The sequence below is a fragment of the Rhincodon typus genome, chromosome 15 (assembly GCF_021869965.1).
Source record: "Rhincodon typus isolate 14 chromosome 15, sRhiTyp1.1, whole genome shotgun sequence".
Classification (NCBI taxonomy): domain Eukaryota; kingdom Metazoa; phylum Chordata; class Chondrichthyes; order Orectolobiformes; family Rhincodontidae; genus Rhincodon; species Rhincodon typus.
In genome coordinates this window covers 1,651,565-1,665,119 of record NC_063346.1, presented here as the reverse complement: position 1 = coordinate 1,665,119, position 13,555 = coordinate 1,651,565, and the positions used below count along the sequence as shown (strand labels likewise).

General features: G+C 47.5%; 1 protein-coding gene across 1 annotated transcript in view; it reads left to right on the top strand.

Annotated features, from left to right (window-relative positions):
* Positions 1-1,743: 1,743 nt before the first annotated feature.
* Positions 1,744-13,555, top strand: part of rhpn2 (rhophilin, Rho GTPase binding protein 2) — a 29,248-nt gene continuing 17,436 nt past the window's right edge. The window contains exons 1-7 of the mRNA XM_048605935.1: positions 1,744-1,791; positions 3,674-3,897; positions 5,216-5,344; positions 7,658-7,733; positions 9,093-9,170; positions 12,330-12,454; positions 13,154-13,320. Coding sequence (XP_048461892.1) covers positions 1,744-1,791; positions 3,674-3,897; positions 5,216-5,344; positions 7,658-7,733; positions 9,093-9,170; positions 12,330-12,454; positions 13,154-13,320 — 847 coding nt within the window. The remainder of the gene's footprint in view (positions 1,792-3,673; positions 3,898-5,215; positions 5,345-7,657; positions 7,734-9,092; positions 9,171-12,329; positions 12,455-13,153; positions 13,321-13,555) is intronic.

Below are 13,555 nucleotides of genomic sequence, written 5' to 3'. Positions count from 1 at the left end.
ATTCCACAGGATCCACTGTCTCCTGTTCCCACAGGGGCCTTGGGGTCATTAGGTGTGGATCAGAGCCTGATGAACTATTTGAAGGTGTCTGCCCACACCTACCTGATTCCCCATCCCATTCCCCTATCACTCCTTGCTCACTGACCAGTATTGGTCCCTGGCCAAGTATTATCTTAATTTCAAAACTCTCAACCTTGTTTTCAACTCCCACCATTGTCTCACCCGCTTCATATCTCTGTAATCTCTTCCGGTCCCATAAATCTCTGAGATCTCTGCATTCCTCAAATTCCAGCCTCTTGTGTATTTTTAATACAGTCGCTCCACCACAGGAGCTATGTGCCTGGCTGCCTGGGGCCTGAGCTCTGGAATTCCCTGTCTACACCTCTCTGTCTTACTCTGTTCTCACAATGTCTCTTCAAATCTTCCCAGCTTTTGGTCACCTGACTTAACATGCTTTTGTTGCTCAACATCAGACTTTGTTTTATAATATTACTGTGAAGTATTTCAGGGTGCTTCTATACAGTAAAGGTGCTATATCAATCAAAGTGTGGTCTTGAATAGACTCCTACCGTGAGATTATATTCAAGTCAGAACAGGCACGACCTCATGATACTATTTTAGAAACCATCATTCAAAATGTTGTCCCTTTATTTTTCATGACTTGTCACATGTTTGGGTGCAAATGAACTTTTTAATTCATGTGAAGCTAAACCCTTTCTTTCTGATGGAGGTAGTTGGAACAAAGCTGCCTGACCAGAGAGAGTGGGAGAAACAGAAGCTTGGAAAGTTTTTAAAAGGTACTAAAGATGCCACAAGGATTGGTGCTGTGTCCACTGCTTTTTGTCATTTATAGAAATGATTTGGATGTGAATATAGGAGGTATGGTTAGTAAGTTTGCAGATGACACCAAAATTGGAGGTGAAGAAAATTGTCTCAGAATATAACGGGACCTTGATCAGATGGGCCAATGGGCCAAGGAGTGACAGATGGAGTCTAATTTAGATAAACGTGAGGTGTTGCATTTTGGAAAAGGCAAATCGGGGCAGGACTTATACAGTTAATGGTAAGGTCTTGGTGAGTGTTGCCAGTCAAACAGGTGGAGGGGATGCAGGTGCGTAGTTCCTTGAATGTGGATTCGCAGGTAGATAGGGTGGTGAAAGTGGCGTTTGGTACGCTTGCTTTCATTGGTCAGTGCATTGAGTATAGGAGGTGGGAGGTCATGTTGTGGCTGTACAGGACATTGGTGAGGTTGGTTTTAGAATACTGTATACAACTTACAAGGATGTTGCCAGGATTGGAGGGTTTGAACTATAGGGAGAGGCAAAATAGACTGGAGCGCTGAAGGCTGAGAGGTGACCTTTATAGAGGTTGAGCATGGATAGTTTGAATAGCCAAGGTCTTTTACCCAGAGCAGGGAGTCCAAAACTAGAGGGCACAGGTTTAAGGTGAGAGGGGAAAGATTTAAAAGTTGCCCCTTAGGTCCTTTTTTCACACAGAGGGTGGTGTGTGTATGGAATGAGCTGCCAGAGGAAGTGGTGGATGCTGGAACAATTACAACATTTAAAAGGCATCTGGACAGGTACATAAATAGAAAGGGTTCAGAGGGATATGGGCCAAATGCTGGCAAATGGGACTAGGTCAGATTGGGATGTTTGGTTGGCCTGTCCGAGTTGGATTGAAAGGTCCATTTCACTGTGCTGTGTGACTCTGTTAGTCTGTTTGAAAAACAGACGTTTAACAAAGATGTGGTCAAAAGACAGGCTTTCTCAGATTTCTAAAACTGTCTTCATGGTAATGTTACCCCAAGAATATTACTCCAGGACATGTTCCACCATCTCTCCAAATGTCTGCAAACTGCAGTGACTCATCTCCAGCAAGCTTCATTTTCAATAAAGCCAATTCCTTCGCTGATGGACCTATTGCCTTTTGATCTCCTTGTACCCCAGTCACACTCTGTGTGAAAGGACATCTGGATATTCTGGCAGAGTTGTAACCAGAGGTCATTGGCACGTTGTCTTGCAGTCTGTTAGACTTGCATCTGAGTGACTCTTCAAGCAGTCAGAGTATTCTCTCTTTGATCTCTCTTGTAACTAATGAGGGCAGACCCTTACCTTCAACGACTGTTTCCATTACAGTGGTGTTAACCTCAAATAAGTCAATCCCTTTTCCATTTGTGCTTCCCATATGTTGAGATCGCTGTGTTATTGATGGAGTTTTGAAGTCTGTTCGATTTCCCTCCCGTACTCTGTGTGGGGACAGCAGTAGGAGTCTGGCCCATTGAGTTGGTTTGTATCTGGGGGGAGATGGTGTGACTGGTGCTAACACGAGGGAGAGGTCCTTCCTACCTTGAACGGAGGGACTTGGAGAGTGTGCTGAGGGCAGTGTGGAGCTCCGATCTGAGCTGCTCTATCACCTCCTGTGGAGGAGCACTGTGTTGGGGCAGGGTTAGGCAGGTAGTTGCCTGGCTATGTTTGAGTTGAGAGGTGGATGGAGAGAACTCTTCCTCAACTGTGTGTGGGAGGCTTCCTCACCAAGAGGAGTGGGTTCCTCCTCAGAACTGTGGCCCTGCAGGATGGATTCCTGCCAGTGAACCGTTCTCGGCAAGCCAGTGATCCCACTCTTGTTGTGCCAGTGATCCACTCTCGGCAAGCCAACTTTCCTGTACTAAGGTGAGGTCAGTGTTGAGCCTCTCCACATGGAATCACTATTGATTACAGCCATTGAGTGTGTTATTGGTGGCTGCAGGTTATCTCTCAGTCCCTGATGTTCCAGCTGAACAATCCTGGAGTTGGCATCTCCTTCCTTTTGGGCTGTGATGTTTGTTTACTGAATGCAAAGGATGCTGGTCCAGCCAGAGGCTGAATAAAAAGATGTCAGGTAGCCTGTCCATTGTCAGTCTGTCTCTCTATGTCACTCTGAAACTTTCGTCTGGACTTGAAAGAATCCAGTTTCTCTGTGTCACAATGGCAACAACCTGTTTGAGGGCCGATTGAGGGGCAGGCTGAAACCTGACAGGGAACGTCTCGCTGTCTCTCATGCTCTCACGCTGTCTCTCTCGCTCGCTCACACATACTCTCGGGGAGTTGTTTTGCCGATTGGGATCAGCAGGAAGGATGTTCCTGATGGTAGGGGATTCCAGAACCAGTGCTCACAGTCTCAGCATTACCAGGTCAGCTATTTTGGACTGAGATGTGGAGAAATGTCTTCACCCAGAGAGTGAAAGGGGAGCCTGTGGAATTCTGTCCGAGCTTGAGGCGAAAACATTGAATGTTGTTCAAAAAGGAGTTAGATATAATTCTTAGTGTTAAAGGGGTCGAGGGGGTGGGGTGGGGGGGGGGGGGGGGGGAAGCAGGAGCAGGGGACTGAGCTAGATGGTCAACCATGATCATATTGAATGGTGGAGTGGGCTCAGAGGGCTGACTGGCCTACCCTGCTCCTGTTTTCTCTGGTTTTTAATATAGATCTGGGCCAAAAGGCCTGCTATCGGTGATGATGTTATTTGATGATTTGAGCCGTACAGTTGGTTTGTCCTCTCACTCTAACTGTTTATATTGTGGGGAGAACTGTCAGTGTTTTAGATTTTCAAATGATTGGATGTGCTTTTCTTTCCAACCACTGCTTCCTCAGGGCTGGGTCCATTCAGTGGCCTGTATGTGACTAAGGTGGGGGCTAGATTGGAGAGACATTACTGTTCTCTGGTCTTGCTGTGACACCTCCTCCTTTTCATCTTCCCTCTGCCACCCTGGCTCTGACCCCATGTACCACCTTGCCTTATTTTCAGGGCTGCAATCCATATGCTCAGACTGGGCGTAGCAAGTTGCAGAGTCAGAGAGTGACCCTCAATCAGCAGATCATTAAAGCCATGAGACTGCGGGCTGGAGCTGAGAACCTCCTTCGGTAAGTCCTGTCTGTGTCTCTGTGTGCGTGTGTGTGTCTGTCTGTGTCTCTTTCTCTCTCTGTGTCTCCATGTATGTCTTTCTGTGTCTCTCTCTCTCTCTCTCTGTGTCTCCATGTGTCTGTGTCTGTGTGTGTCTATTTGTCGCTGTCTTTCTCTCCTTCCCCACCCCCTCTCTGTTTGTCTCCTTCTGTCTCTATGGGCAGAGAGACTGTTTGACCTGTTGGTGGCCATAGTCCCTGGGAGCGACCCTGCCTTTCTCCAGTTCCCCGAGTGCAGTAGGATTCAGACTTTGCACTCCCACTCCATGGGATCTGTCCAGTGATGTTCTGTCCTTTGATTTCTTGAAGGTACAGGCATTGTGCCCTCATTGAGAACACGAACATGCAGTTCCCAGCTGGATACATTCTGTGTGAGTGTTTCCCTGGCTCCTGATCAAACACAACAAGGACTCTTCAGCTGTTCTGACCTGGCATTACGGCGCCAACCAGCAGCAAAGGAGCAAGTGCCAGCCCGAAGCAGTCACTGTCCTTTAAAGGAGCGGCTGCAGTGGGAAACTGTGACTCTGTGTGAGCAGTGTTTCTCTGCCTTTCTCACTACTGATTTTATCCTGCAGCAGTTAGCTCGCTATGGGTACTGTTCCCCAGGGGCTGCCCCTTCCCACTGTTGAAACACAGCTCACAGACTCTTCGAAAACAAGAGCAGGACTAAACTACTCAGCCCTTGCCTACATTCAGTGTCATGCTTCATACAGCATGGAAACAAACCCTTTGCTCCAACTTTTCCATGCTGATCAGATACCCTAAATTCATCGAGTCCCATTTGCCAGTATTTGGTCCCTCTAAAGCCTTCCTATTCATATACCGATCCAGATGCCTTTTAAATGCTGTAATTGTACGAGCCTCCACCACCTCCAGGGAAAACAGCCCCAACCTGTTCAGCCTCTCCTTACAACTCAAAGCCTCGAGTCCCGGCAACATCCTTATAAATCCTCTCTGCACCCTCTCAAGTTTAACAACATCCTCCCTATAGAAGGGTGACCAGAATTGTACACAGTGTTCCAAAAGTGGCCTAATTAATGTTCTGTACAGCTCCAGGAGGCCGGTACAATTACAACATTTAAAAGGCATCTGGATGGATATGTCAACAGGAAGGGTTTAGAGGTTTCTGCTCCTGTGACCCAGGGAGACTGACGAGGACAATGGGCTATGGAGTGGGGGGTGGGGGGGTGGCGGGTGGTGGCATTTAGTGGGTAATGTCCATCTTGCTGCATTTACCTGGATCAGGCTGACAGTATGACTTGTGATTCTGTGTCCACAGGGCGACTGACAACAGCAAGGTGCGAGAAACAGTGCTGCTGGAACTGAGTTTTGTCAATTCAAACTTGCAGCTGCTGAAGGAGGAGCTCGAAGGGTTAAACAGCTCTGTCGAAGTTTATCAGAACGAAAAGTGAGTTCTGAAACCACCTGATGGGTCAGGCTTTTATAAAACCACCATCAGCATCAAAATCAACATCCCCACCATTACCATCACACCATTACCATAGGGTGGCACAGTGGCTCAGTGGTTAGCATTGCTGCCTCACAGCGCCAGGGACCTGGGCTCAATTTCAGCCTCGGAAAACTGTGTGGAGTTTGCACATTCTCCCCTTGTCTGCGTGGGTTTCCTCCAGGTGCTCCCATTTCCTCCCACCTGTGTAGGTTAGGAGGATTGGCTGAGCTAAATTACCCATAGTGTCCAGGGACGTGCAGGCTGGGTGGGCTAGTGATGCGAGAGGGGTGTACTAGGGATAGGGTGGGTCTGGCTGGGGTATTTGTTGGAGGGGCGGTGTGGACACGGTGGTACTCCACATTGTAGGGACTCTGTCGTCACCACCACCATCGTCCCAGCTGCCACCGCTGCTCTCTCAATGAGGCTCTCCCCTCGGGTCTGACCAGGTCATCTGTCTGGGGTGGGGGTGTGGTCTGTCTATGATGGGGGTGGGGGCCTGTACGAACAGTGCCCTGATTAAGACCTGCAGCTGGTGTATGTGTGGCTCAGGCTCGAATCGCTGATTCTCTCGGGTTTACCTTTTAGTAACAATTGATCACCATTCAGCCCCTCTCCCTGTCCTGTGCCAATCTCTGTTGAATCCCTCTTCCTTCAGCCTTTCCTGTCTGACTCCGAATGAGTTTTTATCCACAGTCCTGGGACTAATGGGTTTCCTCTGGGTGTAATCCCCCACTATCAACATCCTGGGGGTTATCATTAACCAGAAACTCAACTGGACTCACCACATAAACACAGTGGCTACAAGAGCAGGTCAGAAGCTGAGAACACTCACCTCCTGACTCCCAAAGCCTGTCCACCATCTACAAGGCACAAGTCAGGAGTGTGATGGAATACTCCCCACTTGCCTGGATGAGTGCAGCCCCAACAACACTCAAGAACCTTGACACCATCCACAAGCAACCATTCCCTCCCCCACTGACACTCAGTAGCAGCAGTGTGTACCATCTACAAGATACACTGCAGAAATTCATCAAAGATCCTCAGACAGCACCTTCCAAACCCACAACCACTTCCATCTAGAAGGACAAGGGCAGTAGTCATATGGGAACACCAGTCCGTACAAGTTCCCCTCCGAGCCATTCACCATCCTGACTTGGAAATATATCCCTGTTCCTTCACCGTCACTGGATCAAGATCCTGGAATTCCCTCCGTAATGGCATTGTGAGTCTGTGTACAGCACCTGGACTGCAACGGCTGACCCCCACCTTCTCAAGGGGTGCAACTAGGGATGGGCAATAAATGTTGCCCAACCAGTGACACCCATGTCCTGTAAATAAGTTTTTAAAAACCCTGACTCTGCAAAGGTTAGTCTAACTCCAAACTGCACTCTGGGCTAATCTACCAATTCCTTCCCTCTTTGTGGAAACTGATGTAGAGAGTGAGAGGGAGAGGGGAGGGAGGGAGGAAGTGGGGTGGGGGGTAGGGAGGGAGGAGTTGGGAGTAGGGAGGGAGGGAGAGGAGTCAGAGGTTTGGTAAGAGAGGGGAGAAGGACGCCACTGCTGATAACTGACCTCCGTGCAAGCGAGGCATGAACCAGGGCAAGGAATTTGAGACTTGGAGAGAGGTCCTTTTGCTGAGTGCCCTGAACAAAGGCAGTGTCTGTGCCAGTCTTGCTGGCACTGCAGAGTGGAATGTACTGGCAGGATTCACTCCTTGTCCATTCGGTGCAACTCAGCCTTGTTCAAATCTATCGGATACTGTGATGAAAACCCTCATTGTGTCCTGACCTCACCAACTCCGTCTACATTTCACTGATCGCCGCACAGAAAGATTTTCTATTTTTCCCTTTCTCGCTGTCTCTCTTTTCAAGGCCTCTGCAGCCAGTTTTGTCTCCATTGTCCTTTTCAGTAAATTTGTACTTCACTTCTGATTCTGCAACTTTAACCCTTTAATTCCTGTCCACATACCCAGGAAAATGAAAACTCTTTAATACTAACAATCCATCTTGTACCCAACTGGTTTGGATTTGAATTTGTCTCTTCCCCATCCCTCGCTCATCTTGGCAGGCTGATTGATTTTTCTAATGGGGTTATTTGATGAGAAATGTTCTTTTGAAATTGGATTGACAGTGTAAACCTGCCTCACACTGGGATACCAGCCACAATGTGCACTGTTTAGGTCAGTAATAGATTTCTGCAAAGCCTGTGCATGTGAGAGATTTGTAAACTGACTGTAAGGATGTGCCTGAGTGTGTCTGTTTTATTTTACAGGGCTGCACTCTGCTTTCCCCTCATTCCACTGGGACTGAAAGAGACAAAGGAAGTTGACTTTGTGACGTCCTTGAGGGTAAGGCCAGAGTTACACTGGTTGTCAAGGAGACAGTTTCCTGGGCAACTATATTTCTGTTTATCCTTGATTTCATGTCCAAACTTCAAATTAGATCTTGCATTTCCACAGCACCTTTCACCATCTCAGGGCATTCCAAAGGACTGATGTGTGATCTAGGTTGTAGAGCAGGAAATCAGGCATCCAATGTGAGCACAGCAAGATCTCACAAACAATATCATTGGACCTCTTTTAAAACACAACATTGTGTGTGTGGTAACAGTTGGATGGGGAAGAGCTCCCTGTCTGGGATTATTTTTATGGCCATCTGAGGAGACAGACAGGTTTTAAAATTTAAACAAAAGATCTCAGTCATCATTAACTGGTACATTTTCCATGGCAAAGCCTCTACCACATGCCAACAACTCTGCACCCTCCCCTCACACAGAATCAATGTCATTTTCCCTTCACTATGGGTTTTCTTGAAAATTATTCTGAGTGCAAGACAAAAAGCTTGTACAAAATGTGTCTCTTGTCAGCAATATTCCAGTTCTATACCAAACATGAGTGATGAAGGTGATATATAAATGCAGGTGGTGGATATTGTTGAGGAATCCTGTTTTACTGTGTGTAGTGAATGTAAATACTGGGCCTTGGAGGAATGTTGTCTCTGTGAACCTGCAGGTAGGTCGAGGTTCACTCTGCTGTACATTCCCATGATGTGGACAAAGCAGTTGCTGCTAGCACAGACACACATCCATGACCTTCCTGTGAGTGACCAATTCGATTTCCTGTTTGTTGACATTCAAATGTTAATCCACTGCCTACTGACCTGCCCATTAACTTAGGAACAGGCCATTCAGCCCCTCAAGCCTGTTCTACCATTCAATGAGATCATGGCTGATGTGTGGCCTAACTCCATATAACCCGCCTTTGGCCCATATCCCTTAATACCTTTGCTTAACAAAACTGTATCTCCCTCAGATTTTAAACTAACAACTGATCCAGCATCCACTGCCGTTCGTGGAAGAGGGTTCCAAACCTCTCCCATCCTTTGTGTGTAGAAGTGCTTCCTAACATCTCTCCTGAATGACCTGGCCCTAATTCTCAGACTGTGAGTTGGGTTTGTAATGGGAGCTGTCTCTTAACTCAGTGACCTTTGGGCGAAGGATGAAATTGGGAAGGGGCATTAATCACTGGGGGCAATGGGAGCATATCTGGAGCAGAATAGAGATGTGTATGTGGTGAATTGTTCCTGTGGTGATGTGATGTGATGCTGCTCTTCCTCATGTTTGTTTGATTTCACCCACATGAATTTTCATCAGTTCTCTGACATCTTCAGTGTGTCTGATAAGTGCTTTATGTTTCTGTTTCCCACAGGATTTCATCGAGGAGCACTACGGTGAGGATCCAGCAGAATATGAGGACGAGATCCTGGATCTTATGGACCTGCGGCAGGTTAGGACTCATATTGTGGGAGAATTGTGTTGGCTCTTCCATGTACAAGGGAGACCTGTGCCAGCCATTCAGAGGGAAGCCAGTGTCCTGTAACATGTACATGTTACTCCCTATTCCCGAAAGAGTCGTCTACAGCTGGAGGACCAGGCTGGCCATGTGTTGGGGAGGCAGTGGTGCACTAGGCTAGTAATCCAGATTTCCAGGCTCATGTTCAGGGGGCATGGGTTCAAATACCACCCTGGCAGATGAATTTGAATTCAGTAAAAATCTAGTCCCATGGTGACCATGAAATCATTTGTCAATTGTTGGGAAAAACCCTTCTGGTTCACTAATGTCCTTTAGGGAAGGAAACTGCCTCCTTACCTGGTCTGGCCTACATGTGAATCCAGACCCAGAGCAATGTGGTTGACTCATAACTGCCCTCTGGGTAATTAGGGATGGACAATAAATGCTGCCTAGCCAGCAACGCCCTCATCCTGTGAATGAATAAAGGGAAAAAAAAATTCAACACTATGCCACAGCAACGTGGTTGGCTGTTCATACTTAGGGTTGGGCAATAAATGATGGCCTACCCAGTGACGTCCACATCATTTAACCAAACAAAAATATCCAGGTCATCTCCCCGAAAACTCCTTCAGTGAGGGCATAAAAGCCAAAAGCATCAGAAATAGGAGGAGGGTCAGCCTCTGCAGCCTTCCACCCTTCAATAAGGTCATGGCTGCTCTAGTTATAGACTGAAACCCCATTTTCCTGTGCCCCCATAACCCTCACAGAGCAAGAATCTGTCCAAGATGGCCTTGAATATGCTCAATAACCCAGCTACCCCCCCTTCCCCTCTGCAACTCACTGTGTGAGAGAATGCCAAAGGCCACTGACCCTCTGAAATGCCTCCTCACCTCCAGCTTTCTTTGAAACAGTCTCCCGGCAAAACTAAAGAACTGATCGTTGACTTGAATGGAGGAGAGCCTGCAGACTAGCCTCCTGTGATTATGATACACCTTTCGAGCAGAGGTTTGTTGACGGTGATCAGTCGGAGGTCACTTTCTGCCATTCACGTTCAGGTTGGCCAATCCAGAAAGCTGGATTTCATTAGGGATCCTCTCAATGTGTCAGCCGTCCATTTTCTGAGTTTGTTAGAGAGAGAACTGTGCTGAAAATCTAAACCTTTCCGGGACTGTGAGCAAAACTGCAGTGTTGGGGCAGTTGGGAGTTGACAGTGTAAAATCAGGGGAGCAGGAGGCTCTCAGTCCCTGAAGGTCACTCAGGAAGCAGTTACATTGTTAACAATACAATTCCTTTGCTTAATTCAAGGCCAGATTTCATGAGTTCAGTTTCACATCTAATGGGGAAATCGTATGACTCACTGGATTGTTCTGAAATGGCTAGCATGTGAATGGCTGGCTGAATGACCTCATGCCAGGCACAAAATTGACAGAGACATGTCTCCCTTTATGGGTGAAACCATAACTAGGGTCCCCCAATATGTGACAATCTCAAACAAACCCAATCGGAAAATCATTCCTTCAGAGAGCGGGGAGAAGGTAGGGGACACAGCAACGGGGAGAGGTGGAGGTGAATTGCATTGATACATTTAAAGGGGAAGCTGGATAAACATGAGGAAGGGAATAATGGAAGAATTTACTGATGATGAGAGATTGAGCAGCATGAGAGGAGATTCAGCTGGACCATAAACACCAGCACAGACTAGACAGGCTGAATGGCTGTATATCCCATGATGCTAACTTTCCATGGGGACAGCTGGATGTTCCCTCTTGGGTGATAGGTCCAGCACCTGTAACATTCCAATCCAGATGGACATAAACATCTCTCAGAATTGTTACAGCACAGAAAGAGGTCATTCAGCCCATTCTGCCTGCACTGATAGAACGCGACTTCTTAGTGAAGTGTTTGAGTCGGAGAGAGGTTCTGGGCCTCACTGCACTCCCTCTCCAGCTGCCTCATCCCAGACAATGTGGTTGACTTGCAAGTACCTTCTGAAATGGCCAAGCAGGCCATTCAGTTGTACCAATTGTAACAAAGTCTCAACAAAAAAGTGAAACAGGATAGACCACCTGGCATCAACCTAAGCACCGGAAAAGACAATGGCAGAAACAACCCCGAACACCCTGCAAAGTCCTTACTAATATCTGGGGCTAGTGTCAAAATTGGGAGAGCTGTCTCACAGACTGGTCAAGCAACAACCTGACATAGTCATACTCACAGAATCATACCTTACAGACAATGTCCCAGACACCACCATCACCATCCCTGGATATATCCTGTCCCACCGGCAGGACAGACCCAGCAAAGGGGGCGGCACAGTGGTATATAGTCAGAAGGGAGTTGCCCTATGAGTCCTCAACATTGACACTGGACCTCTTGATGTCACATGCCTTCAGATTAACCCTGGGCAAGGAAACCTCCTGCTGATTACCACGTACCTTTCTCCCTCGGCTTATGAATCAGTACTCCTCTGTGTTAAAACAACACTTGGAGGAAGGGGTGGCAAGGATGCAAAACGTATTCTGGGTGGGGGCTTTCAGTGTCCACCATCAATAGTGGTTTGGCAGCAGCACTAATGATCAATCTGGTCACATCCTAAAGGACATAGTTGCTAGAGTGGGTTTGCAGCAGGGCATGAGGAAACTAATGAGGGAAAACATAATTGACCTCCTCCTTACCAACCTGCCAGCTGCAGATGCATCTGTCGGAGACAGTATTGGTTAGAGTGACCAACATACAGTCCTTTTGGAGACTGTTGTGTATGTAAATTGGATGCTGCCCCTTTAAGAGAACCGGTCAGGTGACTCGCAGGGGTGAAGCCGGGGGCTCAGTCTAGAGCCGGCTGTGAAGATGTCAGCATCTAAAAAGTGTTCCTGTTCACAGTTTCACCTGTGCCTACCTGATTTGGAATTCCAGCTTAAAGAGAAAGTAATCAACATAACAGAGACAGGTGTCAGAATAACCTGCAGATCATCTGAAATCACCAGCACTAACACAGTCTGGATAAAGCTCCTTGGCTTTGTTGCTGAGAAAGGGGCAAACTCTTCACTCTGAATGAGCACACAAACCCAGGAGGGACAGGAAAGGCCCCTCCTCACTGTTGTGTAGCTTTGCCCGTGTTTTGGTGTTTGATTGAAATGTGTCCTGTGTCTACAGGCTGCCCGCACTCCGAGTCGGAATGATCTGGGTGTCGAGCTGCTTATATCATACTACAACCAGCTCAACTTGTTGGAGAGTCGCTTCCTACAGCCTAACAGACACCTCGGTGTCTTCTTCACCTGGTAAGGGTCAGTGCCCCTCTCTCACTTCCTCACTTCCCCCACTACAACTTCACTGAACATTCACCTTAAACCTGTCTTTCCAGCCAGCTCACAGCATGTCTTTACCTTTATCTTAATGAGAATGTTAATGTATTTGGATAGTTCTTGAACCACTTCCACCTTGGAGTAAGAACATTGTGCATTTATATCACGTTCCACACATGAACACTACATTGTAAATAGAGCGCCAAGGGAGCGCCGCGCTGTCGGAGGGTCAGCGCCGAGGGAGCGCCACGCTGTCGAAGTGCAAAACTTTAAACTGGGATTCTATCTGTGTGCTTGATGAGGGGTGTTAAGGATCACAAAGTCACTATAGGGTATCTGGACCTATATGTATCCCTCAAAAGGAAACAGCTCGTCTGTTCAGGTGCATTGCAGTGATTCAAGAAGGCAGCTCACCACCACCTTAGCAAGGGTAACTAGGGGCAAGCAATAAATGCTGTCAGCAATGCTCACATCTTGAAAATTTAAAAATTAATGCTGCGTTTCCATGGAGTCCTCCAGTGTAGTGAAGCAGTGAGTGTGTCTCAGTTGGTTTGATATGAAACGCTGCAGTGTTACAGGAGGTTTTGTGTAAAAGTCTAGTTTCTTTCCCCGTTGTAAGAATTGAATTGTTACCCCTCACTGTGACTGTGATTTGACTGTTTCCATTATTACTAGGTATGACTCGTTTACTGGTGTGCCTGTATGCCAGCAACACCTATCTCTGGAGAAGGCCAGCATACTGTTCAATATTGCAGGCCTGTACACTCAGATTGGCACCCGCAGTGATCGCAAGACCCAGGCTGGTCTCGACAGCTCCATCGACGCCTTCCAGAAAGCAGCAGGTCAGAATTCACACTGACCCTTCCCCCGACCCCTCACTCCCATATCCCAGCCCCTCTCTTCCTGCCATCTTCACCCAACCCACTTTGCTACTGACACGCTTAATCTGCGTTTATTCAGCAGGGTAAGAGTGTGTAGCTGTATAGGGTCAGTGTTTATTCAGGAGGGTAAGGGTCACTCACTGTAACTGTACAGAGACAGTGCTTACTCAGCAGGGTACGGGTCACTCACTGTGTA